A 10,813-nucleotide genomic window follows, 5' to 3' on the forward strand; every position below is an offset into this window, starting at 1 on the left:
TAAACAAGAATAAGTTAAAGGGTCACGAGCCCCTGCACAGGATCAGAGACTAACAAGGCACATTATTGTTAGAGAGGCACCTTTCTGTATTTTTAGGATAAGTGTGACAGTCTTCTGCACTACACCCCCCTGGAGTATTGAGGTCTCCTCCTGCGGACTGCCACCACTATGCTGAACAACAGCGCCACTGCCAGGAGACCCACGGCCACTGCAAGAGCTGTTATGACACCTGTGGGAGACAACGATCTTGTTTAGGTGAATGTGAAAACAATTTTGGAAGATTTCCAGAATCCTTGATATTTTTAAACCAGACAGTCTGTGCTCACAATCCCCCACACTGGTCCCTTAAGTGAATACAAGAATAAACATAATGCAGCGAAGCGTTAACGGTGGCAAAATATGTGTTGAAACGAAACAGAAGTCAGTGCGAGCATGAGAATCAGAATCTAACACAGAAATCCATTATTCGTCCCACAGAGGGAACATTTACATTCTTACAGCCCAATGAAAATGGAGACAAGAGGCTAATGGGTACACTAACATAATAAATTGAAAGGCAAGCACACAATATTTACTCATATATATACATATAGAAATAGTAGAGTAGCAGCCAGTTATAAGATTCATAAATGTATACATTGCACATACTTATTTCACAACAGGCGTGTTTTAGTCTGAATGTGTGAAGTACAGTAGCAGTATATAACATTAATTGTAAAAAAATAAAAACAACTTCTTTACCTGTGCTTGACAATTTTGTCTGAAACCCACACTCAGCGTCCCAGTTCTCTGACACCACGTCCCGGACCACCTCAGTGAACATGGACAGACGGCAGGGGTTCAGCCCGTTGCATCCTGGGACAGGGTTGGGGAAGGGGTCGCTCCACGAGTCATTTCGGTAATACAGCTCCAGAGAATAAGAACTGGGGAATGTTTAGAATTAACACAATGAGATGACACACACTTGTGCTAGTTGTTATCACTCATTAAATGGTAAATTGATAGGTAATGGGTGTTTTGTTGTAACAAACAATCAAATGACAATTAGTAATGTTATGTATGATTTCCCAATTTGCACAATTAACATTATAAATATAAATAGACAAGATATTTGTGTGCGTGCTTTTTAAACCATCTTTAAACATATGGTATATAATCTTGTTTGTAAAACAGTAAAAAAAAAAAAAGGAGCATCAATTATAGCCCTAATATAAAAACAATTAGCATTATTAATCAGAATTTTACTGTTTGTTACAGTAAAACTATTTACTATCTACAATACACTAACTGCAATTTGAAACTTTTTAAAGCTTCACAATCTCAACATGGCGAAGGCAAATAGCAGCTAACTGTGGCGTGCTAGCTAACAGCGAAAGCATTGCTAACATTCACATTAGTGTTGACTGAGAGGAAACCGGGGCACGTGGTTATGTTTCTGCCACAACATCATGGGTCAGGATGCCTTATCAGAGGTTACTGCCATATGAGCACCTTGCAGAGTTTCCGTTACTAGGTAGCAACAAACAGGATTCACAGGCGCTAACAAGTACTTGCAGCCAGACCGGCGCTAAATGTAGGCCACAGAGAAGCAGATTACAACACACACAATTATTTGCTTTGATATTCATGCTCCGAATGCCGTTTAAACTTGTAATGATGGTTATTAGCTGTAAAGTGTAAATAGTTTTTTTGATCATGTTAAATTGCTTACTGCAGTCCTGGGTCGATATTAAACGTTACAAGAGAATTGTCTTATGGTGCTGCTAAACAGTGGGAAGCTAAATCTGGTGTGTTTTGACCATCTGACCTAAAAAGTGTGATTAATTATGCAAAGAGCAGGCGGGACGTCATTACCCATCATACTCCTGGTAGAACTCAAAGAGTTGACAGGCGGCGTAAGGAGGAAGGAGGCCGTTGTACACGCCTAAAGCCGCCTGCAGCATGATGAGTGTAGAGTCATGCTGGAATGACAAACATCAAGGCGGTGAGAAGATGGGAAACAGCAGTTTGCACGAGACATTCAAAATGTGTGTGTGTATGTGTGTGTGCCCAAACGTTGCACTTACAGCTGAGTACATAATGAATTTGAGAGGACTCCCTTGCTCTACAGCCCTGGAGAAATTCCTCAGGATGGCATTCAGCAGCACCCCTGATAAATTAACACATCAGTGTCAACAGTGCAAATGACATTTTCCCAGACAGCAGCGCAATCGTTTTGACCTAACAGAGCATCTTGTCTTAGCGCTGTAATCATCTCTCTGCCATTAGCTCATATGTGCTTTTAGGAAGCCCGGCCCACCACTTTACACTGTCTGAGGCATAAACAACGCCTCTTGCCCACAGCACATTGTTGGGTGCACTGCTGTAATTGTTTCTCTCTCTCAGAAAAGTGCTTTTAATTAATTATATCTTGTGTTAATCCTCACCTCCCGAGAGCCTGGCCTTTTCTTTCCTCTTGTGACTGAGGATGCTGTACATGACCTCAAATGATGCAATTCTCTTCAGGGTGTCCAGAACATCTTGGGTGGCCCAGCGTGGGAGAGTCAAGTTATGGATTCTCTGTGCAAGAAAATAGCATTCATTACCCTGCATCGCGCTAATAATCACATTACACAACGCACGAATCGCAACAAAGGGAGTTTTAAATGGCTGTGTTTCATCGTTCATATTATTCCAGCTATTTTTAGCACCGGTCTGAAGATAACAGATGCTCATTCTGTAAGTGTGAATGAGCTTATTCAACCTGGCCTAGAATCCACCCATCTCATAATGCTTTAATTATGATTTCAATATGTTCTCCTATTCATGTCTTAGTGTATGTATATCAATTATTTCCCCATGCTCAAGCCCCCTCCTCAACTCTCTGCAGGCGTGTTGAAGAAAACAGATCTCTTCTCTTCTCCCTCTTTCTGTTTCCATCTCACTGCTCTGCAGATGGTGTTTGTATCAGTAATTGAAGCATTTGTAAACTGCAGAATACAGCTAGATCAATTGTGTTCATGTGTGTGAAACATCAAGTATACCTGACAGGTTAGAGTGTCGTGGACCCTCCACATTTTTTTTCCAACCAGTTTGGAGACGGGGTAGCCAGTGTGGTTGGAAAGCCCTTCAACAAAGAACTGCAACGTGCAGAAGAGAGTTACAACATTACATTTAACCAGTGGTGGAAGACATATTCTGATCAATACAATATAGTTATTAGAAATATAATTCATTAGAAGTAGCATTTTTCCAATGAAAATGGCCCAAGGTAAATATTTTAAGATGTGGCATTGTCTTGTATGTCCATTGGGATCATTCTTGTTATCGCAATGTCTCGGGAACACCTTTAGGGAATCTTTTGGAATCTGGAACAAACGTCCACTTGGCTTCAACAATGAACTGATTATCATTTGGTGGTCAAAGGTCAAAGTCACCTCACAAAGCACCTTTATTTCCATAATTCAAGAATCAATAATGACAATTTTCTGACAAATTTGGTCGTTAAGTTCTGCTTTTCTGTCATATGTTTCATAGATTTACCCCATTAAGTAACTTAAATGAAAGTTGGCCCTTAACTATTAATTTATTTTATTATTTTAACATTTCCATCTGATTGACTTCCGTGAAGGCAACATTACAATATTTCCCACTTAAATGTTGTGTACCATAAAATAAAACTCAAGTTGAGTGTAAGCATCTAAAAACTGCAGTTAAGTACATCAGTTATTGTAATCACAGCATTCAACTCATTCTTTATCATAATGTCAAAGAATATAACACATATGTTTGTATATATGGGTAATAATGCTTTGGATTGTTTTTGTAGATGCACTGATAAACTAATATTGCAGACATTAGTTGATGAATTGGATTGGTTATTATTTCAGTGATGGTTTGTAAATCCAGCCTTTGGTCAGACGGTGCAGTGAAAAATGGCACCATTTTAGTTCATGCATCAAGCTTGCAGGTTATGTGCCTCCAGCAGAGGGTGTACAAATTCAATGCAGGAGGCCCCTTCCTGATCTCAAACAGCACCTTAACAGGCAGCACATGGGACTCTGTTTAATTAAAACCATTTCATTGTAATTCTTAATCTAATTCAATCCAACCGTTAATTAGCGGCTCTGAGAATGTGAGAGAAATTGCACTGTGCAGCTTTTTCGAGGCACGGGAGTCACCGTGCCTGAGAAAATCATCATGTCTACAGCATAACTAACACATCCACTAGAGGTGCGGGTAGCATTGGCACCAGCTAGTGTGAAGTACTGTATGTATGTATCACTTTTTTATACGAATGTTCATTTCACAATGTTTGTTAATTTACAGATCAAGGCAGATAAGCAGAAAAGAAGCAGCTGATGTGAGGAAAAGTATTATTCACAGCAGTTCTGGTTATATAATTCTGATGATGTAAAAAACAACAGGGAAACAAACACGTTTTTCCGTGGTTAACAGGCACATGACTCATAGCAAAGTGATGTTTAACACAAAGTGAGCTGCGAGCACAGCGTCATTGAACAGATTACATTGCAGTGTTTTTCTAAGTCTGTCTTCTTCTGTGGTTTGTCTCACCTGGTTAGCCCTGAGGAACCTCTGGTAATGCTCGCTCTCAAAAGTCTCCGTCATCAGCGCTCTAAACCTAGGACAGTCTTTGCCCGGAGACCTCAGCAGCTTGAGAAATCGAAAACAACAGCACAACATCAGTGGAAATAATGCACGTTTACTGCAGGTATGGCTAGTCTTCTGGGCACAATTATATGTGCATTTCTCACTGTAAAACAATAGGGAATTTCAGCGCTGCAGGTTCTGAGCTGAGGTGAACACAGAGAGCAACACAGAGCTGCAGAGAGAGAGACTCAAATTAACTTGTACAAGTTTCTATTCGGGTGTGTATGGCTGCCGTGTGAAAGGAAATATTTATGTGGCTCAGCAGCCTACCTTGTCCTGTGCCCTGGGGGTGGTGTGCACTGGAATAGGACGCCACAGTAACTGGGGCATGATGGGAGCCGGGCGCCTGGTCAGGGGGAACATCCCGGCGAGGCAGGCCTGGGCGCTCATCAGAGTGCGGTCGTAGTCAGTGCTCCTCACGTATAACTGTGGCAAACATGAAGGGAACATGATATTAAAATGCATCCATATGGTAGTACATGAGACTGACTCCTATAGTCATGCTTACTTTTTATAGAGTGGGAATGCACTTGGAAACTAAAAAGGATTACATCTTGAAAGTGAATACTTTGCTTTTTAGTCACATAAAGATGCAAAAATATATGCACCCAGCAAAGCAGCAGTGTATCATGAGTGAGCTGCACTCCTCCCAAGTCAACTGAGGTATTCCCTTATCATGAAGAGCAGGGGAGTCAGAAGCGATCCAAATGTATGAGAGAGAGATAGGGAGAAAAATATCTGTCTCACTGTGATCTCTTCTGACATCAGCCTTCACTCGTCTATATCTCTCAAACCTGACACACCTTGTCAGGTTTTTGCACACAGTAAATCTCGCTGATAAGGTTGGATGTTCCTGTGATGCCCAGGATGGCTTTTTTTCTGCCTCTTTGTCAAATTAAAACAGACATGGCAGCGCCTGGAAAGGTACGGTACAAGTTGACAGAGACTTGGGCGACAAATGGCCAATGACAGAGATGGTATTTGTGTGGTAATAACGTGTTATTTAGGATAAGGAGAAGATAGCTAGGAGCAATGCTGGGAGAGAGAAAGAGAGGAGGGGTAGAGAAATCAAGGGGGAAAGGGGAGACAGTGAGTGTGAAAAAGGAAAACAAAGCAGAAATCAGACCTTTATAATGACAGTGTGCTGAGCATGCAGACCAACATGCATGCTGCCAACTGCACATGGAGCCCAGGGGCCAAATTACCCCACATGTTACAGCATATTACAAGGCCACTGCAGTGATATCACCAGTAGGAGCCATGCTAATTAGCTTGGTGTATGTTGTAACAGCTCATAAAGACAGTGGCTTAACACATGATTTCACATGTTGGGCCAAGGGCACCCTTGACAACAGCATAAGGTGACACCGAAACACACAGGCTCACAGGGGACATCAGGGACAAAAAGGTATTCACAGACATACACACATAGGCCTACTGTTTACACATACACATACCTCTTTGTTATTGTAGTCCTCACTGAGGAAGTTGCTGTAACGCCTCCTTAGAAATCTGCCCAGCTCAAACTGTTGCTGCATGCCCAGCTGAAAGGAACATTGGCAGCGCGGTTAATCTTTGTCGAATCTGACCTTTTTGCTGTATAGATTTGGCAGATTTAAGGTCAGATTCAACTTATTTACATATATTAACACATTTCACCAATTCTACATGGCCTTCTATAGCCAGAAACTATACGTCTATTCACTGTAAACCAGCTTATTGTCTTAGAGGGAAATAATATCACAGTCGGATGGAATTAAATTAAAAGACTGCACGCTTTATTTCAAGGCTTAAATTCAGCAGAAACTGATCTGACGTTGTGCCGATCATAAATGTCATATACTGTTATTTGTTATACCACATCTAAAGCTAATGCAGCCAGATGGTGAAGAAAGCAGCTTTGGCTTTGTACTGTACGTGAATTTGTTGTCAAATACGGTGGTATAGAGGTACAAAATTAGCCTGGTCTACAAATGATTTTATATACAGCACATTTGCATTATCAATTACTTTTACAGGGACATTTTTTTAAAGATATTTATTTTTAACCAGAGCAAATTAATTAAAACTAACTTTCCTTCATCATTAAAACGTTTTTAGCATTTTGTTTTCTGTTGTGTTTTATGGTTTCTGTTTTCTGTAATGTTGAGTTTTCCACTTCAGGGCCACCGTACTTAAGACACCCATGAAACTTAAGGAAATGCATAGATTTTAGGCACTTTATCTTCACCTAAAAGCTCTTCATTCATGGTTGTTTTGCTTGCTAAATTCTGCTTGCCAAAATTATAATGATGACACACACACACACACACACACACACACACACACACACACACACACACACACACACACACACACACACACACACACACTAACACACGCAGAGTACCTCAGTCAGCTGTCCGAAGCCCTGAGCCCACACTTCCTCTCCATGAGGATCCCTGGGATACGACTCAATGGGAGATCGATCTCCATGTCGAAACACCTTAAAAGTCATAACACATTATGTCACACAAATTCAGACGCCATGCTGCTTTGCCAGACATTACACTGTGCACTTATGGAATAAATACATTATGAGACACGAGTCAGAAATAGAAACCTGTGTTATGGAAGAGTTCAGTTTGGATTTGCTAGAACAGTCATTCTGATGACACAGATAGTGGACCTGCTGCGTTAGTATTATTAACCTGAGGACTCACTTTCTGAGCAGTTACATGACACACAGGTTGGTTACAGTGGCGTATAGACACATCTGAGTCACGCCTGCTAGCACCACAGTGGGATGAACTTTACCAACAATCTGCATGTAAGACGTCAAGGAAAAGCGAACCACAAAGTCAAGTCACGAGGGTTGAGGTTTTCTCTTGGAGACAATTCTTATTTTCCAACATGTTCTTGATGCAAAACACCTTTCGACTAAATACATTTCATTTCATTTGTATTTGTTCCGTTCATGGTATGCACATCTTAATGTATAATAATTGTTAACATAACATGTCTCTGTAAACACACCATTGACCGAAAGGAGCAGGGAGAAGAAAATAATCTTATGTTACTAAAAAAACATAATAGAAATAGATGGCCTGTCTTTCAAATGTCTTTTTCACAGCCAAACTTATTCACAGCCAAACATAACAATATCGTAGGATACTAAGAGAAACAAAAAATATACAGTTGACGGAAAGAAATAAAACAAAAAAAACAACAACACCGAAACATCACATACAAGGAAAAGTGCAACACCCTCATCTGGAGAAGAAGGTGGAAAGCGGCGCATAATAATACATGCTGAAATAACCCAAACAAAACTGGACTCCACTGAATTGTAATAAAATAGTTGGACATTAAATCAATGAAAAACTAGCAAACATTACAACTATACAATAAAAAACTGACTAATACAAAAAATAAACAAACTAATGCGACTTTAAACAATAAAATAAAACTACTAGATAGTAAGTTAGCAAGCTTAATAATTGTTTTGCTTTACTTTAGCTAAAATGGTAATTGTATATTACATTGTCAACTGTCAATGTAACATAAACCAGTATACATATTATAATATTATTATAAAATAATATTTTAAACTATGTATGTTGGGTCATGACACTAGTGTGTACTAGTATTAGGTCACATTGTAGGAAGAATATTTGATTTTCACTCAATCCGTCCGTTGTCTTTTATACCATTGAAGTATGGTGTGAAAGAAAGATATGCAAAGAGGTTTATAACGGAGCAGCAGTGTCTGGGGGAGATATGCATGACACTGTTGGAGTTTAGGCTCAAAGTAATCCTTTGTCACATGGATGTGTAAATACAGTAATGCTCAGTGAGCAGAAAAAAACTGTGTAATCATCAACCATGCACAATGTCATATCAGAGTCATGTGATCTAAAGTGGCTTCCAGATTATGTTAAAAGGTTGTAAAAGAGCTTAATGTTAAATTCCAATACTAATGTTCAAATGTTATCAATATAAAACACACACACAGAAAGAAAAAGGGAACAGAGTCGACTTACAGCCACGACAAACTTCAGCACCCGGCAGTCAGTCGAGCAGATGAGACAGAAGAGGAAGAGACAGCCCAAACTTTTCTGGAATATGGACATCTTTTTGACTTCTCAATCTCTAACTCCTATTTACAGGCAGGAGAAAAAAAATTCAGACATTTAAAAAATAAACTAACATTAAGAGCAGAATATGATAAACACTTTTTTTGCATTGCGTTTAGTCAGGCAAGTGTTGGGCAAAATGTGTCTTTTAAATAAGTCATATCACATTTAAAATATCTATGCATGGTCATTTTTACATTTCAGTCTACAGTAGTATTTATGTCAACTCGATTTAAATATTCAGGCTTTACAGTTGAGTACATATGCATCAAAATGTCAAAACAGATTACGCAGATGATGGAAATGAACACTTACACTTACCTCAGCAAACTTGTTAACACATTTTGCTGTTTAAGTCAAATGAGTTTCAGACGGAGGAGGACTGCAGAGCATCCCCAATCTCCAGTCAGACCCGAGTTGACATTAAGTACATGTTCCAGAAGAGGAGGCAGTGCTTTTATAGCCCTCCTACCTGACCTCGTCTCTCTCTCTCTCCCCAAGGATTTCTGATCCCAATCTACTTCATCGCCGCCTGAAGTCCGAAATCACTGTCTCTGCCAATCCCCTGCTGTGCGGTGACACGGCAACCCCCCCCCATCGGCTGACATATTTGAGTCATCTTTTGAACATAAGGATACATATTTAGCCCCTCACTGTGGATAACTCCACTTTAGAGCCTCAGTCTTACATTCTTAAGGACTGGAGAACAATATCAAAAAAGAAATGGGTTAAGTAAAGACAGGCTTCTTAAATTGAACTCCTACGAGCATAACAACACACACACACACACACACACACACACACACACACACACACACACACACACACACACACACACACACACTCTTACACACTGGCTCGGGGCCACAAACACTCATTATAACTAGCTGTGTCATCCGCCGTGGGTTTGGCCCTAAAATTACAGGGCCCGGAGTGTTTTCCCTGACTCGACACACATGTAAGTATCTGTTAGTATCAAAGCAGCTTTATGGGATACAATGGGATTAGTGAGTGTGAAGATTTAAAGCTATACAGCGTTAACATCATATTTGATAATGGTAAGATAGGATCTGTTGTACTAAGTGATACACAGTACAGTATTAACAGGAGTGGCATGAAACATTAAATTAAGACTTAATTCCCATTGATTTGAAGTAAAAGAGCATCCATTGTCTCACACATGAAAGTATACTGCAATGTAAAAAACACACCATATTTTACTCGTAAGGAAGTCTAGTGGTATTTGATCTTTTTCTATTGTCAACAAATCCTGTGTTGCCCAAAATAGCGCATTCCTCTGTGAAATAGACATCCACAAACTATTAATAATTCATGACTAAACCACAACAGTGCACTGGGTGACATGTTTCTTTATTACAACAAACAGCGGCATTGTAATTTTTTGGAATCAATGCCTGCTGTAAATACTCAATAGAGCACCAAATCTGTGTCTGAAAATAGTCCCAAAAAATGTTTGGTAAAAACTACAGTTCAAGCTATTAAGGGATATCATTCAGACTTTTTTATGAGACCAGTTTTTAAAGATGTGGTTTTTCACTGTGAACTAATGGATATTGTGTTGAGAGCCACATTTTTGGTCCTGTAATGGAATTTGATGAAAATCACAAAATGATGTAGATTATCACGAGCCTTATGCTTTGAGAAGAAGTACAGTACTGCACATAACTGTTTTATAATCAGGGGTGCACATAACTGGTACGCAGGTACGCATGCGCGGCAACAATCTGAAATGCGTACCGTCTCTTGTGTCACAAAGCGCATTTAATGCGCTTTGTGACACAAGAGACGGTACGCATTTCAGATTGTTGCCGCGCATGCGTACCTGCGTACCAGTTATGTGCACCCCTGATTATAAAACAGTTNTACTTCAAAGATTGTTCTCAATGTTATTCTTATTTTTGTTAATCCTGGAAGAATGCCAGAAAAAGACATTCTCTTCAAGAATAAAAAAAAAACATGACATTAGCAATTGTGATAACAAATTAAATAAGTTGTTAGGTTAAGTCAGGGCCGGTTTTTAGCCTAGG

The 10,813-nt window shown here is 39.7% G+C and overlaps 1 protein-coding gene across 1 annotated transcript; it reads right to left on the minus strand.

Annotated features, from left to right (window-relative positions):
• Window positions 1–37: 37 nt before the first annotated feature.
• Window positions 38–9,168, minus strand: LOC104964194 (testicular acid phosphatase homolog). Its single transcript, XM_010792930.1, has 12 exons — window positions 9,087–9,168; window positions 8,673–8,788; window positions 7,040–7,135; window positions 6,108–6,194; window positions 4,921–5,076; window positions 4,555–4,653; window positions 3,024–3,119; window positions 2,427–2,559; window positions 2,067–2,149; window positions 1,855–1,961; window positions 742–923; window positions 38–229 (listed from the first exon to the last, which is right to left on the minus strand). Exons 2-12 carry the CDS (start codon window positions 8,760–8,762, stop codon window positions 120–122), a joined length of 1,239 nt encoding a protein of 412 aa, XP_010791232.1. The 5' UTR covers window positions 8,763–8,788; window positions 9,087–9,168; the 3' UTR covers window positions 38–119.
• Window positions 9,169–10,813: the final 1,645 nt, after the last annotated feature.

This window comes from Notothenia coriiceps, unplaced genomic scaffold, assembly GCF_000735185.1.
Source record: "Notothenia coriiceps isolate Sejong01 unplaced genomic scaffold, NC01 NC01_scaffold00036822, whole genome shotgun sequence".
Lineage (NCBI taxonomy): Eukaryota > Metazoa > Chordata > Actinopteri > Perciformes > Nototheniidae > Notothenia > Notothenia coriiceps.